Raw genomic sequence first — 22745 nt, 5'->3', positions numbered from 1 at the left:
ATGTGCATTAGAGTGCAGAATGTGTTTTGAGAATGAGAATGTGTTTAGAGATTTGCTGAAAAGTCTAAGTGAGATCTGCAAATTGTGTTTTACCATGTGAAATGGTTTAAGGTATTGACAACAGACTGCATAATTAGCTAAATGAGTCCAGGCAACTGAGAACTTTGTTCAGCCAATGGGTTTTAGTGTTTTAGCAATTGAGAAAAACTGTAATAAACCAATTAGGCACATTTGGGCAGTCTTGACACAATATTTTGAACAGAAATACGATGGTTCATTGGATCAGCCTATAACTTTGCGCACACACTGCTGCCATCTAGTGGCCAAAATATAAATTGTGCCTGGGCTGGAATAATACATTATGACCTTTCTCTTGCATTTCAAAGATGATGGTACAAAAAAATACATGTTTTTTTTCTTTGTATTATCTTTTACCAGATATAATGTTTTATATTCTCCAACATTAATTTAGCATTTCCACAAACTTCAAAGTGTTTCCTTTCAAATGGTATCAAGAATATGCATATCCTTGCTTCAGGTCTTGAGCTACAGATAGTTAGATTTGGGTAGGTCATTTTAGGATTTTCAAAAGGGGCGGATCCTTTTAAAACTTGATTAAGATTTGATCCGATTAAATTAATGTTTTAAACCTGGGTCGGAAGAGAGAGGCTACTGTTTAGTCTAGACTAGTCTCGCCTTCTCTGAATTTAGACTGCATACATGCTTTGCGTGACGGAAGAGACAATATCAAGTGCGTGGTCTATCCAAAAAATATTACTGAGTGGAGTCTGTCTCACTAACGAACAATTAAGCTACTTTTAGGCTACTGTACTTGATTGAAGACAATACTAAATGGAAGACCAGACTGTAAAGACCTCACCCTCGTGTTATGTGCTAAAATAACGCTACTACAGTTTCAAGTAATTAATTGCCGAGAACCAAGACTCAGAAAAGCATGAGTCTGCTCGCGCTCTTTGCAGTCTTTTTAGGACTATTTTTTCCGGTGAAAGCTTCGGACGTTTCCCACAAACCTAGAGTGACATTGACAGACAAAGGTAAGTTAAGCATTTCATTTTACATCAATAGTACAATTGTTGAAAGATTAGGCCTATTAGGAGACGATTTATATTCAATACTAAAATATCTGGAGGAAAAGTGTATTGAGTCCACAATAGCCAAAAGGACCCGACTCTCTTTGAGTACTCTTTCTCTCATGATTTTTGAACTGTGCTATCAAAGACCAGACTATTATCATAGACCAGACGTAACATATTAAAAGTAAATCCCAGACATTCAAATTAGTACGTTATATATGTTTGGTATGTTTACACAAGACCAGTGGCGATTTTAGCAGTGGCCTAAAGTACTTTAAGAATTAAATTGTTTTTTTGGGAATGTGTACTTTCCTTTACTATTTATATTTTTTTACCAAATTTTCTTCACTGCATTCCTAAAGAAATTGTGGTACTTTTTACTCTATACATTTTCCCTGATACCCAAAAGTACTCGTTACATTTTGACTGCTTAGTCAAATTCACACACTTATCAAGAGAACATCCCTGGTCATCCCTACTGCCTCTGATCTGGCGGACTCACTAAACACAATTGCTTTGTAAACAATGTCTGAATGTTGGTTTAGTGACCCTGGCTATCTGTAAATAAAAATAAATGTAAAAAATTGTGCCGTCTGGTTTGCTTATTATAAGGATTTTTTTTTATTATTCAAACTTTTCCTTTTCCTTTTGTTAAGTATATTTGAGCAACTACAGTTACTTTTGATACGTAAGTACAGTACCAGTCAAATGTTTGGATACACCTATTCAGTCCAGGGTTTTTCTTTATTTTCACTATTTTCTACATTTTAGAATAATAGTGAAGACATCAAAACTATGAAATAGCACATTAGGAATCATGTAGTAACCAAAAATTGTTAAACAAATCAAAATATATTTGAGATTTGACATTCTTCCAAGTAGCCACCCTTTGCCTTGATGACAGCTTTGCAGACTCTTGGCATTCTCTCAGCCAACTTCATGAGGTAGTCACCTGGAATGCATTTCAATTAACAGGTGGCCTTGTTAAAAAATTGCGGAATTTCTTTCCATAATGTGTTTCAGCCAATCCGATGTGTTGTGACAAGGTAGGGTTGGTATAGAGAAGATGTCCATATTATGGCAAGAACAGCTCAAATAAGCAAAGAAAAACGACAGTCCATCATTACATTAAGACATGAAGGTCAGTCAATCCGGAAAATTTCAAGAACTTTTGAAGTTACTTCAAGTGCAGTTGAAAAAACCATCAAGCGCTATGATGAAACTGTCTCTCATGAGGACCGCCACAGGAAATGAAGACCCAGAGTTACCTCTGCTGCAGAGAATAGGTTAGAGTTAACTGCACCTCAGATTGCAGCCCACATAAATGCTTCACAGAGTTCAAGTAACAGACACATCTCAACATCAACTGTTCAGAGGAGACTGCGTGAATCAGGCCTTCATGGTCAAATTGCTGCAAAGAAACCACTATTAAAAGACACCAATAAGAAGAAGAGACTTACTTGAGCCAAGAAACGCGAACAATTCATATTTGAGCGGTGGAAATCTGTCCTTTGGTCTGTTGAGGCCACATTTGAGATTTTTGGTTCCAACCGCCGTGTCTTTGTGAGACGGATTATCTCCGCATGTGTGGTTCCCACCGTGAAGCATGGAGGAGGAGGTGTGATGGTGTGGGGGTGCTTTACTGGTGACACTGTCTGTGATTTATTTAGAATTCAAGGCACACTTGACCAGCATGGCTACCACAGCCTTCTGCAGCGATACACCATCCCATCTGCTGGTACTGTATATTTAAAACCAAATACTTTCAGACTTTAACTCAAAGTAGTATTTTACTGGATGACTTTCACTCTTACTGCAGTCATTTTCTATTAAGGTATCTTTACTTTTACTCAAGTATGACAAAACATTTTTTTACCACCACCGGATTTTAGCATGTACAGCTTGGCAGGGCAAAAAACAAAAAAGATTGGGTGGATGAATGCCACTACACAACACAACACTAAACAATACATTATTGCACTATAACGGTGACAAATGGTGCCCACAAACTGTTAGGGCCTACATAAAGCTGTCCCAACAGCAGAGTCCCAACAGCAGTCCAAACACCTTCCCACTGCTACACCTGGCTATCAGCGAAACCTTGTCTGGCAGCGAAACAGTTTCTAATTTACTGATTTACTGCCTCATTTACTGCCTTTTAAAAAACCTAGCTGATATGCCTGACTTGCTTAAACAAATGTGATTTTTACTGACAATTGAGATTTACAAACAATGGCATAAGGCATCCGGAATTTCGATTAATGAGCGAGCTAGGACGGACGTAGTCAATATAACTATTTGTTCAGCACTTTTGAAATGTACAGCAACAGAATTCAGAACATGGGCCATTCTTAAAGTGTTCTCCCTGTACACCAAGTCAGAGCCGTATGATAAATAAAGGGTGCATATTAGCAGACAATGAAAGCTCTTACAACATTCAATAATTACATTTCTCTGAAACAGGTTGTAGGCTACATGTGCACCACCAATTCAGAACAGTAGGCAAAATTAAGAGGTGAAAATAGACCAAGTTATTAGTGTGAGGCACATGGGCTACTAACAGCTTACTACACAACATACACTTAGTATTAGTTTTGTAGCTGCAGTATACATACAGTTGAAGTCGGCACCTTACATACACATTTAAACTCAGTTTTTCACAATTTCTGACATTTAATCATAGTAAAAATTCCCTGTCTTAGGTCAGTTAGGATCCCCACTTTATTTTAAGAATGTGAAATGTCAGAATAATAGCAGAGAGAATGATTTATTTCAGCTTTTATTTCTTTCATCACATTCCCAGTGGGTCAGAAGTGTACATACACTCAATTAGTATTTGCTAGCATTGACTTTAAATTATTTAACTTGGGCCAAACGTTCCGTGTAGCCTTCCACAAGCTTCCCACAATAAGTTGGGTTAATCTTTGGCCCATTCCTCCTGACAGAGCTGGTGTAACTGAGTCAGGTTGATAGGCCTCCTTGCTCGCACACGCTATTTCAGTTCTGCCCACAAATTTTCTATGGGATTGATGTCAGGGCTTTGTGATGGCCACTCCAATACCTTGACTTTGTTGTCCTTAAGCAATATTGCCACAACTTTGGAAGTATACTTGGGGTCATTATACATTTGGAAGACCCATTTGTGACCAAGCTTTAACTTCCTGACTGATGTCTTGAGATGCTGCTTCAATATATCCACATAATTTTCCTCCCTCGTGATGGCATCTAATTTGTGAAGTGCACCAGTCCCTCCTGCAGCAAAGCACTCCCACAACATGATACTGCCACCCCCGTGCTTCACTGTTGGGAGGGTGTTCTTTGGCTTGCAAGCCTCCCCCTTTTTCCTTCAAACATAACGATGGTCAATATGGCCAAACAGTTTTATCTTTGTTTCATCAGACCATAGGGCATTTCTCCAAAAAGTACGATCTTTGTCCCCATGTGCAGTTGCTAACCGGAGTCTGGCTTTTTTTATGGCAGTTTTGTAGCAGTGGCTTCTTCCTTGCTGAGCGGCCTTTCAGGTTATGTCGATATAGTACTCGTTTTACTATGGATATAGATACTTATACTCATATAGATACTCAAAACTTATTTTCCCAGTCGGAGCTTGTTTTTTCCCAGTTGTCTTGAACTCACTGAAGTCAGATTTCCCAGTTCTGAGTTAACAGTTGTTTTGAGCGCTCCAGAAATCATGTTGAAAAGAGAACCTTAAACTGAGAATTGGAACCATACATCCACACATTGGGACCACACATCCACACATCCAGTGATTGCTTTGCAATGCTTGCAGTTAGCAACTGATTCCTTCCAAACCACTCAGTGTTGACTTTGCGATTTCCAACTTCTTGTGTAATGTAATGTATATGTAATGCTGGTCATGGGTGCACCTCAGCCACGCTCAAGGTCCTAAACGATATCTTAACCGCCATCGATAAGAAACAATACTGTGCAGCCGTATTCATTGATCTGGCTAAGGCTTTCGGCTCTGTCAATCACCACATCCTCATCGGCAGACTCGACAGCCTTGGTTTCTCAAATGATTGCCTCGCCTGGTTCACCAACTACTTCTCTGATAGAGTTCAGTGTGCCAAATCGGAGGGTCTGCTGTCCGGACCTCTGGCAGTCTCTATGGGGGTGCCACAGGGTTCAATTATTGGACTGACTCTCTTCTCTGTATACATTTAATTTATTTTACCTTTATTTAACTAGGTAAGTCAGTTAAGAACAAATTCTTATTTTCAATGACGGCCTAGGAACAGTGGGTTAACTGCCTGCTCAGGGACAGAACGACAGATTTGTACCTTGTCAGCGCGGAGGTTTAAACTTGCAACCTTCTGGTTACTAGTTACTAGACCAACGCTCTAACCACTAGGCTACCCTGCCGCCCACATCAATGATGACGCTCTTGCTGCTGGTGAGTCTCTGATCCACCTCTACGCAGACGACACCATTCTGTATACTTCTGGTCCTTATTTGGATACTGTGTTAACAACCCTCCAGGCAAGCTTCAATGCCATACAACTCTCCTTCCGTGGCCTCCAATTGCTCTTAAATACAAGTAAATCTAAATGCATGCTCTTCAACCGATCGCTACCTGTACCTGCCCGCCTGTCCAACATCACTACTCTGGACGGCTCTGACTTAGAATACGTGGACAACTACAAATACCTAGGTGTCTGGTTAGACTGTAAACTCTCCTTCCAGACCCACATCAAACATCTCCAATCCAAAGTTAAATCTAGAATTGGCTTCCTATTTCGCAACAAAGCATCCTTCACTCATGCTGCCAAACATACCCTTGTAAAACTGACCATCCTACCAATCCTCGACTTCGACGATGTAATTTACAAAATAGCCTCCAATACTCTACTCAACAAATTGGATGCAATCTATCACAGTGCCATCTGTTTTGTCACCAAAGCCCCATATACCACCCACCATTGCGACCTGTACGCTCTCATTGGCTGGCCCTCGCTTCATACTCGTTGCCAAACCCACTGGCTCCATGTCATCTACAAGACCCTGCTAGGTAAAGTTATCCCTTATCCCTTATCTCAGCTCGCTGGTCCCCATAGCATTACCCACCTGTAGCACGCGCTCCAGCAGGTATACCTCTCTGGTCACCCCCAAAACCAATTCTTTCTTTGGCCGCCTCTCCTTCCAGTTCTCTGCTACCAATGACTGGAACGAACTACAAAAATCTCTGAAACTGGAAACACTAATCTCCCTCACTAGCTTTAAGCACCAGCTGTCAGAGGAGCTCACAGATTACTGCACCTGTACATAGCCCACCTATAATTTAGCCCCAACAACTACCTCTTTCCCTACTGTATTTATTTTATTTATTTATTTATTTATTTTTGCTCCTTTGCACCCCATTATTTTTATTTCTACTTTGCACATTCTTCCACTGCAAATCTACCATTCCAGTGTTTTACTTGCTATATTGTATTTACTTTGCCACCATGGCCTTTTTTTGCCTTTACCTCCCTTATCTCACCTCATTTGCTCACATCGTATATAGACTTGTTTCTACTGTATTATTGACTGTATGTTTGTTTTACTCCATGTGTAACTTTGTGTCGTTGTATGTGTCGAACTGCTTTGCTTTATCTTGGCCAGGTCACAATTGTAAATGAGAACTTGTTCTCAACCTGCCTACCTGGTTAAATAAAGGTGAAATAAAAAATTAAAAAATATGTCCAATGGCCGATGAGCACCGATACATTTTATCTATAATTTCTCTCCATTATTTCTCTTCATATGACAAGGATTAAAAAGGATTTACTGGTAGGTTGTCAATTTGATTCATGATGATGACTGCTAGCTAAGATTTTGAAAGTATGATGTTGACATGATCAGTCCAATCAAAGTTAATGTATATATAAAGTAATATGATGTAATTGTATCTGTGGCCAATAACCTTGAACCTTGGATGGGCACTTCTAATGTAACTCTATTGCAGTACCCAAGGGGCTTGTATTTTAGAGCTCTACCCTTAGATTTGGCAGTGACCTAGTGTCCCCATGAGTGGCAGAACACTGAGCCAATCACGGCGCAATTAGAGACCATTACCAACGCTCCGTATTTAACGGAGCGTTGGTAATGAGCTGCCTTACGCAAGAAAGCAGAAAAGAGACCATGTTTGTATGGAGGCTTTATTGACTCAATGATTTAATATAAATAAATAATACTCTGCCCCACCTGCCCTGAATGACGACCCTCCACTGCATAAGACGGAAGGTTACTCAAGGCAGAAACAAAATGAGGGTGGGTGGATGTATAACAAGAATGTCTAGCAACCCAAAGGTTGCATCTTCTAATCTCATCACATACAACTTTAGCGTTTTAGCAACTTTAGCATTTTAGCAACTTTTGCTAGCTAACCTAACTACTAAACCTAACCTTAACCCCTAGCCTAGCTAACGTAAGACAGCTAGCAAACATTAGCTTAGCTACCTAGCCATCCCTAGCTAACATTAGCCACTACAAATTGGAATTTGTAACATATCATACATTTAGAAAATCGTAAGAAGTTGTACATTTTACAAATTCGTAACATTTTGGACAAATTGCAGTTTGTAACATATTGTACAATTGCAATTTGTAATGTATCATATGACAATTAATACATACCATACGAAATGTAACATATACTAAATGGAGTGTCTCGGATTTACGTACAAAATAATACGAAATGCTCTGAGACCAGGTTGCAAAGACAGTATAGTACCAAGATAGACCACTGACCGTTGTTTCAAATGGGAACAAATGAGTCATAGTGGGCAGAACAAGCATGGAGGTGGGCAGAGCAAAGCACGAACTAGCGAGATCCTATCGGCGTGTTCTAGCATGCATGTTCGTATTTCCATTAGGGAACGCCTACTCTGTGAAGTGTAACTCAATTTGCCTTTGCACTCCTTTTAAAAACAGGAACTGTTTGGAACACCTGCTCTTTCCATGACATAGACTGACCAGGTGAAAGCTAGGATCCCTTATTAATGGGATCAATCATGGTTTCCAAGAAGTTATCCTAGTTCCAGAAGTTCCAGAGTGTAATCTCAATGAGCACATTTTTGCATGAACATATGTCCAGTCATATGTTTTCTTAATTATTTATATCTCTGTGTCCTCAGATGTGAGCTTCCTAAGAATCCACCTGTCTGGGAATAACAGCCGTATAGAGCTCTTGCATGGCCCGCATGACAACATAGTATATGCTACAGGCAGCATAAACCTGTTCCAGACAAACTTCCACAGTTCTATGACCTCTACAATGGTAGTATGACTGAGTTACATACCCTTACTGCAAACCTTACTTGTGTATTGTTTTGCTTTGTATTGATTTAGCTATATTCAGGTTGTGCTCTAAGTAGGATTGTCCAATACAGTTGCTGTAATGTAATTGATGGGAATAACAGAGGGAGGGTTATTGATATTTTTACAGTAAATATTTAGCTAAACAGTCCTTCCCCTCTTACATGCTGTAGACTAGATTACGTTGAAATGGATGTATTGAACATTGTACTGATGGGTTTGGATTTCTGAGCTTTAACTATTATTAATCATTAGTCCTAATAGAGACATGACGGGTGCCATAGCCCAGAGTTTACACCAGGAGATGTCTGTAGGAGGAAATGTTATGGTGGGTGTAATTAAGCTTGGGAGGGGCTGAGTGCAGGGAAAACAGTCACATGTGGCAGTACTGATAAGGGGATCAAGGTCAGGTCACGTTATGGGAAAAGGAACCGTTTATTGCCAATATTACTTAGTTTCCTGCCTAGCAATAAAGATGCAATGTTTAGCGAGAAGGAGGAGACTCAACCCAAAGTGGGGTACATATGCTACCACTATTGTAACCTTGTCTTTGTCGATTCAGCTGTTCGATCCTTTGGGAAGAATGAAGTTGGTTTAAGCTTTCGTAGTGTCCGTCGAGTTCTTACTCTGATAATTAGAACCTAATAGTACTCTACATGTACAGATGTAGGATCTTACTTTTATCACTATGTCGTTGCTGCACAGCAGGAAATGCAAACTTGTTGTATATTCAAGGTTTAAAAAGGCTTTTAAAGTTTGTAATTTCCGCTTTAAAATGTCACTTGATTTACCCTAAAGAGAAATGTATCAACACCTACATAAAATGTCCATTAATTATTATCCACATAATAATTCACGTCCTGTTGCTGCATGAGTATTTTCCTGCTCTATTAAACTGGCTCAAATGAAGATCCTACATCTGTACCTATACAATGTTTTTAATAATTGCCTTTGCAGGGTCCTGTGTTTGGAGAGGGTTGTAGAAGTAATGATCCCACATCACCAGTGAGTATCATGTAAAGATGAGAGGATGTTGGTTTTATAGTACAGTTCATTACTAAAGTTACACATAGAATATTTTGTATACAACAAGTTCTGTTTTGTCCTTCAGGACTGTCACTATAACATCACTGTTTTATGCAAGACTAAAGATCCAAACCAACTGTTCCTGTGTGGAACCAATGGACAACAACACACATTGTGCTGTTACATGGTATGGGACATACTTTTCATTATAAAAGTATACATTACTTTTCATGGTACCATTTTGCCATTGGCATGTTAACACAAAACGATTCCACTGTAGAACCCATCAGACGACCCGTTTAACTGCACTCGATCCAAGGCCATCCAAGACATTAAACAACACATAAATGAAAGAGAGCCGTCGCTCCTCATTGGTGAGGAAAATGTCTAAATGGAAAACATTACCCTATAATATGACCTAATGTTCATGAGTGGTTATTGAGCTAATGTGTTGTGTCTCCAGGTTCTCCTGAGGTAGAGCAGTTCTACACCACTCACTCAGGCACAGAGCGTTCCGTGGGGATCAACAGGTTCGGGAAGAAGAAGCTATGGACAGAAAACAGTGGAACAGGTATGGAACAGGGCGAGAGAACAAGACATGGCCTGACATTGTTTTGCGTAATACTGTATATCTGATCAGACTGTCCATGGACTGTCATTATTTCTCCTGTTCTTTTCCTTAGAACAGAGATATGTGAGTTTGGTGGCTAGCGGGCAGAGAGAGGATCGTCTGCAGGACAGACTATATGCTTTCTACATAGAGAAGAACCGAGGCCCGTGTTTGGGCTGTGATCTCTGGGTTCCCTGGGTTGCTCAAGTCTGCATGGTAAGCACCACAGGAGGTTGGTGGCACCTTAATTGGGGAGGACGGGCTTGTGGTAATAACTGCAGTGGAATCAGTGGAATGCTATTAAATATATCAAACACATGGTTTCCAGGTGTTTTAATGCCATTCCATTTGCTCCGTTCCGGCCATTATTATGAGCCGTTCTCCCCAGCAGCCTCCACTGGTAAGCACTACATACTGTAGAACATGAATCATGCCTGCACTGTATGTAATCACCAGTGTTGCAGTTCAGAAAATATTTGTAGATCTTTCATATGTGGTACCACTCCATTTCTGCCCATTTAAGCCCTTAATTAAGACGAATTCCATCGGGGTCTCCTTGAGTGGTGTGTGCACTGCCCACTGTGATTATCTTAGCATGTCTGTGGTTGCATGTGTTTTCCAGGCTGATCTTGGAGGGCCCAAGTCTTATCTGCAGTTCAGGTGGACCTCCAAGCTGAGTGCCAGGCTCTTCTGTGGAGACCATGACAGCAGGCTGTACTTCACCCAGCTAGTGGACGTGAACACTGTTCTGGCAGAGAGGTGGCAGGATACCAGGGTCTATGCACTCTTCAGGAATGGCTGGTAGGACGACATACTGTAGATAGTTCAGAATGGGCCTTAGTAACATACACAATAACAACACAACAGGAGCTGGTAGCAGGGACTCGTAGTACAGTTTATGACATGACGTTGCAGTGGATAGTTGAAACTTGCTGAGCTCTGTGTCTATCCCTAGGGGTATGAGTGCTGTATGTGTCTACACCATAGAAGATATTGACCACATCTTTAAAACCTCCAACTTCACTGGGCACACGGGGTCCGTTCCAAGCCCACGACCTGGGGAGGTATGCTAAACAATATACTCAACAATATGACTTTCTAGTCAGCGCTACTCCTTTACTCTGTATGTCTACAATATTGGACTGTATTCTGTGTATGTCTTCGTATGTTGAAGTATACATACGTGTCCATGCTCTTGTAGTGTGTTAAAGACAGTACTAAACTCCCCATGGAAGTCCTGAAGATGGTGGACAAGGTTTCAGAGATGAAGGAGGGGGTCACCAGTAGGCCTCTCCTGGTCACTCACCAGTATTACCACCACATCCGCGTGGACAGAGTCCAAGGCAAAGGGAATGTCCTGTTTCTGTCTTTAGGTGAGAAGTTTTGATCTCTAGACGATGAATCATAAATGATCAGTCTGAAAGGAATGACGGGAAACCTTATGTTTGGAGACCTTTAACATAGACCCCTTATGACCCTGCAGCAAGTGATGATAAGGAGCCATATTGTGTATATGTACAGTATATTTATAGGAATGTGGATGAGATGAGAAAGTTTCCATCTTATACTCACACCAGTTTCAAGAGACAGAGGCTTTCAGAAGGTTGAAATACCATATATGGTACTACAAGGTGTAAAGTGACACTTTATTTTCACGCTGTAAGGTGTAGTAAAAGCCTGTCAACAGTTTATTTTGAAGTTTAAAAAAGAGAGCTAAGGGGAAGTATACTCTTATCACACTGTGCTGCAAGTCTTTGCCAAGCCACAGTTCATTTCCCTTCATGGCACACATAGACTTATGCAATCAACCCTAACTTGAGATGAATGCTTGCAAAACAGTTTGTAGGGTGTGTCAGAGACGTACAAACTGGACATGAGACTGATGAATGTAATTGAAGTACAGTATCGGATGCATTACTGTAGCAATAGTCATAGATACTCATAAATATAGCCCAGCATGCATCTGCATCTGTACTGTGAGTGGTGTAATATGACTAGAGGATGTCTCAACATTATGATGAAACATTAACTATTGTGTGTGTGTTATGCTTAAATGACTGTGTTGACATTTCTTACACACTTATTTTTGTAATGTTTGACTCTCACTCATATCCTCAATGATGAATGACTGCTGTTTGACACTGGCTGTGTGTGTGTGTGTGTGTGTGTGTGTGTGTGTGTGTGTGTGTGTGTGTGTGTGTGTGTGTGTGTGTGTGTGTGTGTGTGTGTGTGTGTGTGTGTGTGTGTGTGTGTGTGTGTGTGTACACTAGAGAATGGAGGGATTCATAAGGTTCTGGAGAGGGATGGTCAAGTCTTCGTCATCGCTGAGTTACAACCTTTTAACTACAGCGCACACATCCTCAGTATGATGTTGCACTCCTCCACGGTGAGTCAAGGAACACAGCCCACACCGAAACCTCCCCTTTGAGATCCAACAATGGTAGCAATGTAGTAATGAGACATGGAGTGGAATAGACAGAGTCAAAGAGATCCTTTTCAAACCATGTTTTAACATGTGTATCAGTTACTTGATCACGGCTGAACATTTGATGTTTGAACTGTAGATGTTGCTGTCCTTAAAATGCATTCCATCTGCGTATCATTTGATGGCATTGTGGATTTAGTTGGATAATAAGTATTGGCCACAGGTTTGAAATCACATGCCTTATTCAAATACACAGAATGTTGTAGGCTGTTGCTAACGTTATATCCATCTCCAATGCGCCCACATTGGAAGGTGGTTTCCAAAATCCGAACACAATACGCCCCAGAGCTCTGAACGGGATGGGAGGGACACTAGACAGCAATCCAAGATGGCGTAGCAGTCAGACGTCTTTGTCCTGTTGTGTCCCTTGTATATATCTTTTTACATCTTTTTCTTTGCATATCTTTTAAAAATATTTTCCTAAACCTCAACTTCTAAATACTCTCCTGCAACCTGCCTCACCCAATGTGGCGTGGATCTGCTTTTTTTCTCTAAAGTATTTCTATTTATTTCGGATCTGGAATCGCTCAACTGAAGCTAGCCAGCTAACTAGTTACCAGCTATCAGTCAGCAAACCATTGCTAGCGGTCATCAGCTAACCTTTAGCTCGGGAAAGCTCTCGCCAGTTCGAACAACGTGACTCAAACCAGAGCATAACGGACCTATTTTTTTTCTTTTCTTTTTTTCTTCATATCCCCGGATTCCTACCGCAAACTCTGAACATTTTCACCTGGATAGCTAACCGCAATCCCGGGTGACTACTCCTGGCTAGCGTTTCCATCCTGGAGCAAGCAACAATTAGCCTGAAGCTAGCCCGGATAGGGCTCCTGTGCTACCACCGAAGCCCACTCCTGGGCTACAATATCCGGACCCCTTCTACTGCCGATCGGCGGAACCCCGCCGATCCTCTACTTCTAGAATACCGACATAATCTGCCCGAGGATTCCAACAAGCCCCTAAGGTGCGATGTCCGCTGAAGGCCCATTCTGCTAACCGCGGCCTGCTAGATACCTAGAGCTACTTGGAACCCTACTAATCCACGACTGGTCTATCAACGTCACCGCACGAAGATGCAAAAACAGACTTACATCCATCGCGACGTCCCCCAAAGGTCCCCCAAAGGCCCTTCTGCTAACTGCTAGCTTGCTTGCCCCGGTCTGCTAACTGCTAGCTTGCTAGCCCGGTGTGCTAACTGCTAGCTTGCTTGCCCTGGTCTGCTAACTGCTTGCTTGCTAGCCCTGGTCTGCTAACTGCTAGTGTGTTTAGCCCCGGCCTACTAACTGTTAGCTTGTTAGCATCGGCCTGATAACTATCTGAATCGCCGTGTCCCCAGTCAGCCCAACCACTCACTGGACCCATATGTTCACTTGGCTACGCATGCCTTTCTCTAATATCAAATTGCCTCGTCCATTACTGTCCTGGTTAGTGATTACTGTCTTATTTCACTGTAGAGCCTCTAGCTCTGCTCAATATGCCTTAACCAACCATGTTGTTCCACCTCCTACATATGCGATGGCATCACCTGGTTTAAACGTCTGTAGAGACTATATCTCTCTCATCATTACTCAATGCCTAGGTTTACCTCCAATGTACTCACATCCTACCTTACCGTTGTCTGTACACTATGCCTTGAATCTATGCTATCGTGCCCAGAAACCTGCTCCTTTTACTCTCTGTTCCGAACGTGCTAGACGGCCAGTTTGTGTAGCCTTTAGCCGTACACTTCTCCTACTTCTCCTCTGTTCCTCTGGTGATGTAGACGTTAATCCAGGTCCTGCAGTGCCTAGCTCCACTCCCACTCCCCAGGTACTCTCATTTGTTGACTTCTGTAACTGTAAAAGCCTTGGTTTCATGCATGTTAACATTAGAAGCCTACTCCCTAAGTGTGTTTTACTCACTGCTTTAGCACGCTCTGCCAACCCGGATGTCTTAGTTGTGTCTGAATCCTGGCTTAGGAAAACCACCAAAAACCCTGAAATCCCCAACCCTAACTCGTAACATTTTCCGCCGAGATAGAATGCCAAAGGGGGCGGTGTTGCAATCTACAGCAAAGATAGCCTGCAGAGTTCTCTATTACTATCCAAGACTGTACCCAAACAGTTCAAGCTTCTACTTCTAAAAATTCACCTTTCCAGAAACAAGTCTTTCAATGTTGGCGCTTGCTATAGACAACCCTCTGCCCCCAGCTGTGCCCTCGACACCATATGTGAATTGATTGTCCCCCATCTATCTTCTGAGCTCGTGCTACTAGGTGACCTAAACTGGGACATGCTTAACACCCCGGCCATCCTACAATCTAAGCTTGATGCCCTCAATCTCACACAAATGATCAATGAACCTAACAGGTACAACCCCAAATCCGTAAACATGGGCATCCTCATAGATATCATCCTAACTAACTCGCCCTCCAAATACACCTCTGCAGTTTTCAATCAAGATCTCAGCGATCACTGCCTCATTGCCTGCATCCGTAATGGGTCTGTGACCAAACGACCACCCCTCATCACTCTCAAACGCTCCCTAAAACACTTCTGTGAGCAGGCCTTTCTAATCAACCTGGCTGGGGTATCCTGGAATGACATTGACCTCATCCCGTCAGTAGATGATGCCTGGTTATTCTTTAAAAGTGCCTTCCTCACCATCTTAAATAAGCATGCCTCATTAAAAAAATGTAGAACTAGGAATAGATAGTCCTTGGTTCACTCCAGACCTGTCTGCCCTTGACCAGCACAAAAATATCCTGTGGCGTTCTGCATTAGCATCGAATAGCCCCCGTGATATGCAACTTTTCAGGGAAGTTAGGAACAAATATACACAAGCTAAGGCTAGCTTTTTCAAACAGAAATTTGCATCCTGTAGTACAAACTCGAAAAAGTTCTGGGACACTGTAAAGTTCATGGAGAATAAGAGCACCTCCTCCCAGCTGCCCACTGCTCTGAGGCTAGGAAACACTGTTACCACCGATAAATCCACTATAATTGAGAATTTCAATAAGCATTTCTCTATGGCTGGTCATGCTTTCCACCTGGCTACCCCTACCCAGGTCAACTGCCCGGCACCCTCCACAGCAACCCGCCAAAGCCCCCACCATTTCTCCTTCACTCAAATCCAGATAGCTGATGTTCTGACAGAGCTGCAAAATCTGGACCCCTACAAATCAGCCGGGCTAGACAATCTGGACCCTCTCTTTCTAAAATTATCTGCCGAAATTGTTGCAACCCCTATTACTAGCCTGTTCAACCTCTCTTTCGTATTGTCTGAGATTCCCAAAGAAAGCTGCCGCGGTCATCCCCCTCTTCAAAGGGGGTGACACTCTAGATCCAAACTGCTACAGACCTATATCTAGCCTACCCTGTCTTTCTAAGGTCTTCGAAAGTCAAGTTGACAAACAGATTACCAACCATTTCGAATCCCACCGTACCTTCTTCGCTATGCAATCTGGTTTCAGAGTTGGTCATGGGTGCACGTCAGCCACGCTCAAGGTCCTAAATGACATCTTAACCTTCATTGACCTGGCCAAGGCTTTCGACTGTCAATCACCACATTCTTATTGGCAGACTCGACAGCCTTGGTTTCTCAAATGATTGCCTCGCCTGGTTTACCAACTACATCTCTGATAGAGTTCAGTGTGTCAAATCGGAGGGCCTGTTGTTCGGACCTCTGGCAGTCTCTATGGGGGTGCTACAGGGTTCAATTCTCGGGCCGACTCTCTTCTCTATATACATCAATGATGTCGCTCTTGCTGCTGGTGATTCTCTGATCCACCTCTACGCAGACGACTCCATTCTGTATACTTCTGGTCCCTCTTTGGACACTGTGTTAACTAACCTCCAGACGAGCTTCAATGCCATACAACTCTCCTTTCGTGGCCTCCAACTGCTCTTAAATGCAAGTAAAACTAATGCATGCTATTCAATCGATCACTGCCCGCACCTGCCCGTCCGTCCAGCATCACTACTCTGGATGGCTCCGACTTAGAATACGTGGACAACTACAAATACCTAGGTGTCTGGCTAGACTGTAAACTCTCCTTCCAGACTCACATTAAGCATCTCCAATCCAAAATTAAATCTAGAAATGGCTTCCTATATTGCGACAAAGCATCCTTCACTCATGCTGCCAAACATACCCTCGTAAAACTGACCATCCTATCCTCGACTTCGGCGATGTCATCTATAAAATAGCCTCCAACACTCTACTCAACAAATTGGATGCAGTCTATCACAGTGCCATCCTTTTTGTCACCAAAGCCCCATATATTACCCACCACTGCGACCTGTACGCTCTTGTTAGTTGGCCCTCGTTTCATACTCGTCGCCAAACCCACTGGCTACAGGTTATCTAGTCTCTGCTAGGTAAAGCCCCGCCTTATCTCAGCTCACTGCTCACCATAGCAGCACCCACTCGTAGCAAGGAGCTCCAGCAGGTATATCTCATTGGTCACCCCCAAAGCCAATTCCTCCTTTGGTCACCTTTCCCTTCCAGTTCTCTGCTGCCAATGACTGGAACGAACTACAAAAATCACTGAAGCTGGAGACTCATATCTCCCTCACTAGCTTTAAGCACCAGCTGTCAGAGCAGCTCACAGATCACTGCACCTGTACATAGCCCATCTGTAAACAGCCCATCTATCTACCTCATCCCCATACTGTATTTATTTATCTTGCTCCTTTGCACCCCAGTATCTCTACTTGCCCATTAATCTTCTGCACATCTACCATTCCAGTGTTTTATTGCTATATTGTAATTACTTCGCCACCATGGCCTATTTATTGCCTTAACCCCCTTATCTTACCTCATTTGCACTCACTCTATATAGACTTTTTGTTTTCTTTTTTTCTACTGTATTATTGACTGTATGTTTTGTTTATTCCATGTGTAACTCTGTGTTGTTGTATGTGTTGAATTGCTATGCTTTATCTTGGCCTGGTCACAATTGCAAATGAGAACATGTTCTTAACTAAGCCTACCTGATTAAATAAAGGTGAAATAAAAAATATAAAAAGACAGGGACAAATTCAACCATAACTATATTTATATCTCTATAATAATATTGTAGAAGAAGTGGTGTTCTAATTGTAAGCCACTAACTTTCTTTTGCAGTCAAGTCATTGTTCCAGTATTTCCTACAATGTACCTTTTTTGGTTCCAGGTAGAACTCTTTTGGGTTCCATGTAGAACTCTGTAAACGGTTTTACATGGAACTCAAAAGGGTTCTACCTGGAACCAAAAAGGGTTCTTCGATGGGGACAACGGAAGAACCCTTTTAGGTTCTAGGTAGAACCCTTTTGAGTACTAATGTTTTTGTGGTGTTGTGTTCAAGGGGAAGCTGTATCTGGCCTCCAGCAGAGAGCTGGTTCAGATTGACCTGGGCAGCTGTGAGCAGTATGGAGCCCAGTGTGAAGACTGTGTCCTGGCCAGAGACCCTTACTGCGGCTGGGACGGCAATCACTGCACCACAGCTACAAAGTGAGACCAAGCGCAGCCTGCTTTCAGATTATAGCATCTGCTGTATAGATATTTAATGGTGATTTGAAAATATATTTCTCATTAATGGTTGCCGACATATTGCTTTCCTCTCTCTGTTTTCCTGTGAGCCTGTGAACCTTATTTTCCATCAGTTCAGCTCAACATGGCCAGAAACAGTTTTTCCAGAATGATGTTAACACACATGGCCCTTGTTCAAACTAATGTGGTGTCAGATGAGGCCACGAAAACAAACAAAATAAAGTTCAAACAAATGTGATGTCAGATGAGGCATGAAAACTAACACAATATACTTCATTAGATTAAACGTAACATACAAGTCTGTCTGCAGTGTGTGTCAGTGGGAAATGTTAGTTCTCACTCTGATCCCCACCTGCTGTTAAAAGTATACTACACTTCCTCTCGTGTAGTCAAACGCTCTATGCACTGTGGTTTCAGTTCAGCTCTGCAGTTTTAAATAACTATCACTCTGCCCACCACAAGGTAGACACCCTACTATACCATAGACCGGAATGAGGAACCTCTGAGAGAAAAGAGACATTCACTATTTTCTGGTTGAGTTGCTTGTTGAGACTCCTTAACTCATATGTGCTTGTCTTTTTACAGTAAGACAATTCAGGATGTGGAGAATGGGAACCATCAGGTTTGCAGCAACATATCCAGAGGAGTTACTGCAAGTAAAGGTGTGTAGTGTGTTACAGCCACCCTTGTATAAATACAAAACCATTTATTATGACCATGTACTAAAGTAAAGGATGGAAACCATCCACAATGGTTAGCTATGGAAGTCTTAAAGCAATGTTTTGCTCTTAGTTTACTTTCCAAGGTCACCAGTTGGCGCTGCAGATGAAATCAGAATTCCTCTATCTTCAAAGTACTTCCTCAGTTGCCCAACCTTGTCCAGCCACGCTAAGTACAGCTGGAGGCACCATGGCAACACCACATCAACACCGTGCATCTCCACAGGGTCAGAGCACCAGTGTCTCCTGCTAATAGAGAGCATGGGCCCTGAGCAGCAGGGAACATACAGCTGTGTGTCTGAGGAGAGAGGCTATCACAGGACCCTGGTGCAATACAAGTTACAGCTAGACAGTGGGGCCACAGGCCTGGCCTCTCCCCGCTTGGCTTGTCTGGGTCTGGTACTAACACTGGTCCTGACTTTGCTCTGCTAGAATCAGCTCTGTGGGTTCTCACCCCAGCCCTATGACCTAGCGGACTTGACTTGGACATGTCTGCACTTGTACTTTGGTCTTCCTTACACCCACGCTACCTCAAGAATAGTACAGGCCAGTCAACAGTCAAGTGACTGAGCCATTTCCTTTGTTTCTTTCACGATCAATTGGTCAAAGTTGAAGGAACTGCACTTGTGCTAAGTTAATGATTTATCTGGAGGAATTGGCCTTTATATATTTTATAATTATGCTCTGTTTTCCAATATGGAACTTTGCAGATGTTTCAAATATTTTATGTGACAATCTGAATGTATAGTATATTGCTAAAACACTTAAGTTTTAGAAATTTTTGAAATATATATATTTTCTTAACTTTTAAGTTTCATGCTAACAGCATGATAGTTGTAAATATATACAGTACCAGTTACAAATGTGGACATTACAGGGGTTTTATTTATTTGTACTATTTTCTACATTGTAGAATTATAGTGAAGACATCAAAACTATGAAATAACACATATGGAATCAAAAAACGAAACTAATTTGGGCCAAGAAACATGCAATGGAAATAAGACTGGTGGAAATCCATCCTTTGGCCTGATGAGTCAAAATCTTGGGTTCCAACTACCGTGTCTTTGTGAGACATGATCTCCGCATGTGTGGTTCCCACCGTGAAGCATGGAGGAGGAGTTGAGATGGTGCGGGGGTGCTTTGCTGGTGACACTGTCCGTGATTTATTTAGAGTTCAAGGCACCCTTAACCAGCATGGCTACCACAGTATTCTGCAACGATACGCCATCCCGTCTGGTTTGCTCTTAGTGGGACTATCATTTGTTTTTCAACAGGACAATGACCCAACACACCTCCAGGCTGTGTAAGGGCTATTTGACCAAGAAGGAGAGTGCTGCATCAGATGACCTGACCTCCACAATCACCCGACCTCAACCCAATTGAGATTTTTTGGGATGAGTTAGACCGCAGAGTGGAGGAAAAGTCCTTGAAGACTGAAAAGCATTCTAGGTGAAGCTGGTTGAGAGAATGCCAAGAGTGTGCAAAGCTGTCATCAAGGCAAAGGGTGGCTACTTTGAAGAATATCAAATATATTTTGATTTGTTTAACACTTTTTTGGTTACTACATGATTCCATATGTGCTATTTCATAGTGTATGTCTTCACTATTATTCTACAATGTAGAAAATAGTAAAAAATAAAGAAAAACCCTTGAATGAGTAGGTGTGTCCAAACTTTTGACCGGTACTGTATATCTTTTTTTCTGTTGCTTATTTATTTGTATTAATATATATAATTACAGTGAGCACCAAAAGTATTGGGACAGTGACAATTTGTTGATGTTGTTTTGGCTTTGTACTCCAGCACTTTGGATTTAAAATGATACAACAACTTTGAGGTTAACCTCTACGGGGTGGGTGTCCCTAATGTGACTAGAATGACGTTGTATACAACAGCCAGCTTTCTGGGACATAGACATACATACAGTATGGGCAGAAAGCTTAAATTCTTGTTAATCTAACTGCAGTTTCCAATTAACAGTAGCTATTACAATGAAAAAATATCATGATATTGTTTGAGTGCACAACAAAACCCTTTATCAAAGCAACTGGTTTTATACATTCACCTCTGAAGGTAAATAATGTACTTACATTAAGTAATCTTGCGGGTCCCAGAGATAAAATATAGCATAGTTTTGTTTGATTAAATCCATTTTTATGTTCAAATGTAGGAACTGGGGTCTACAGTTTGACCCCACTGCTGTCTCTGGCTCTACACCCACCCCACCCGGACATCTAGATGTGTGAAAGTTAGTGAACTCTATAAGCTAATGATCCATCATGTATGACATTCCTGGGAGTGTGTAAACTTACATTTTTCTATTACCATGGCATTTTTGCATAATCTCTATTAGAGGGTGACCGATTATGATTTTTCAATGCCTATACCGATTATTGGAGGACCAAAAAAAGCCGATACCGATTAATCGGCCAATTTTTATATATATATTTGTAATAATGACAATTCCAACAATACTGAATGAACACTTTTATTTTAACTTAATATAATACATAAATAAAATAAAATTAGTCTCAAATAAATAATGAAACATGTTCAATTTGGTTTAAATAATGCAAATACACAGTGTTGGAGAAGAAAGTAAAAGTAGAATATGTGCCATGTAAAAAATATAAGTTTCTTGCTCAGAACATGAGAACATATGAAAGCTGGTGGTTCCTTTTAACATGAGTCTTCAATATTCCCAGTTAAGTTTTAGGTTGTAGTTATTATAGGAATTATTGGACTATTTCTCTATTGAAAAGTGAATTTGTCCCCTAAAATGGGGGGACAATGTACAACAATTGCTGTAATTTCTAAACGGTTCACTCGATATAGATGAAAACACACTAAAATTAAATCTGACCGTCTGCACTTTAAAGTAGTCAAAAGTTTCGTATTTGGTCCCATATACTGTACAAAATTGTTGGATGCATTTGCTGTTTGTTTTGGTTGTGTTCCAGATTATTTTGTGCCCAATAGAAATGAATGATAAATAATGCATTGTGTCATTTTTGGAGTCACCTTTATTGTAAATAAGAATAGAATATGTGTCTAAACACTTCTACATTAATGTGGATGCTACCATGATTACGGACTGTCCTGAATGAATTGTTAATTAAGTTAGACGCACAAATATCATAACCCCTCTCACCATTACAATAACGGGAGGTTAGCATTGGAGAGGCAGCTATGCGTCTATCTTTCTCACTCATCATTATTCACAATTCATTCAGGACTATCCATAATCCACATTAATGTAGAAGTGTTTGAAACATATTCTATTTTTATGTACAATAAAAGTGTCTCCAATATCCAAAGTGCTGGAGTACAGAGCCTAAACGAGAAATGTCACTGTCCCAATACTTTTGATGCTCACTGTATGTGAAATCAAAGGGACTTATGACATGTTTGTGAAATGTTCTTGCTGTTGAAACATTGCATCACAGTAAAGTTCTTGTTAAATGAGAAAAGCCCAGGCTGTAATGATATCTCAAGGGAAAGATTGTTTTTAGATACTATTGCATGACAAATTATTGGCCTCCTTTTTGATTTTCTCTATTTTTGCATATTTTTGATACTGAAAGGTATCAGATCTTCAAAACCAAATATTAGATAAAGGGAACCTGAGTTTATACTTATTTAATTAACAAAGTTATGCAACACCCAATTCCCCTGTATGAAAAAGTAATTGCCCCCTTACTGGTAACACAACTGGTTGTCACCTTTTAGCTGCAATGACTGCAACAAAATGCTTCCTGTAGTTGTTGATCAGTCTCACATCGCTGTGGAGGAATTATGGCCCACTCTTGCATGCAGAACTGCTTTAACTTAGCAAAATTTGTGGGTTTTCAAGCTGCTCGTTTCAAGTCTTGCCACATCGCAATTACTTTGTCACACGGGCATTGCGTTACATATTTCAGAAACAAAAGTATGTCATCGTTATTTGTTCACTCAGGTTCTCTTGATCTAATATTATGTTGAGGT

At 41.3% G+C, this 22745-nt stretch overlaps 1 protein-coding gene across 1 annotated transcript; it reads left to right on the top strand.

The window, feature by feature from the left end:
- The first annotated feature begins 646 nt into the window (after positions 1-646).
- LOC139411427 (semaphorin-7A-like) lies at positions 647-19417 on the top strand. Its single transcript, XM_071157774.1, has 14 exons — positions 647-1055; positions 8231-8373; positions 9369-9416; positions 9523-9624; positions 9718-9811; positions 9901-10008; positions 10121-10263; positions 10670-10848; positions 11003-11111; positions 11249-11420; positions 12318-12433; positions 17856-18001; positions 18626-18702; positions 18833-19417. Exons 1-14 carry the CDS (start codon positions 956-958, stop codon positions 19189-19191), a joined length of 1896 nt encoding a protein of 631 aa, XP_071013875.1. The 5' UTR covers positions 647-955; the 3' UTR covers positions 19192-19417.
- The last annotated feature ends 3328 nt before the right edge of the window (positions 19418-22745 follow it).

Source organism: Oncorhynchus clarkii, chromosome 6 (assembly GCF_045791955.1).
Source record: "Oncorhynchus clarkii lewisi isolate Uvic-CL-2024 chromosome 6, UVic_Ocla_1.0, whole genome shotgun sequence".
Classification (NCBI taxonomy): Eukaryota; Metazoa; Chordata; class Actinopteri; order Salmoniformes; family Salmonidae; genus Oncorhynchus; species Oncorhynchus clarkii.
Note: the sequence above shows the minus strand (reverse complement) of the source record. Positions and strands in the feature narration are given on the sequence as shown.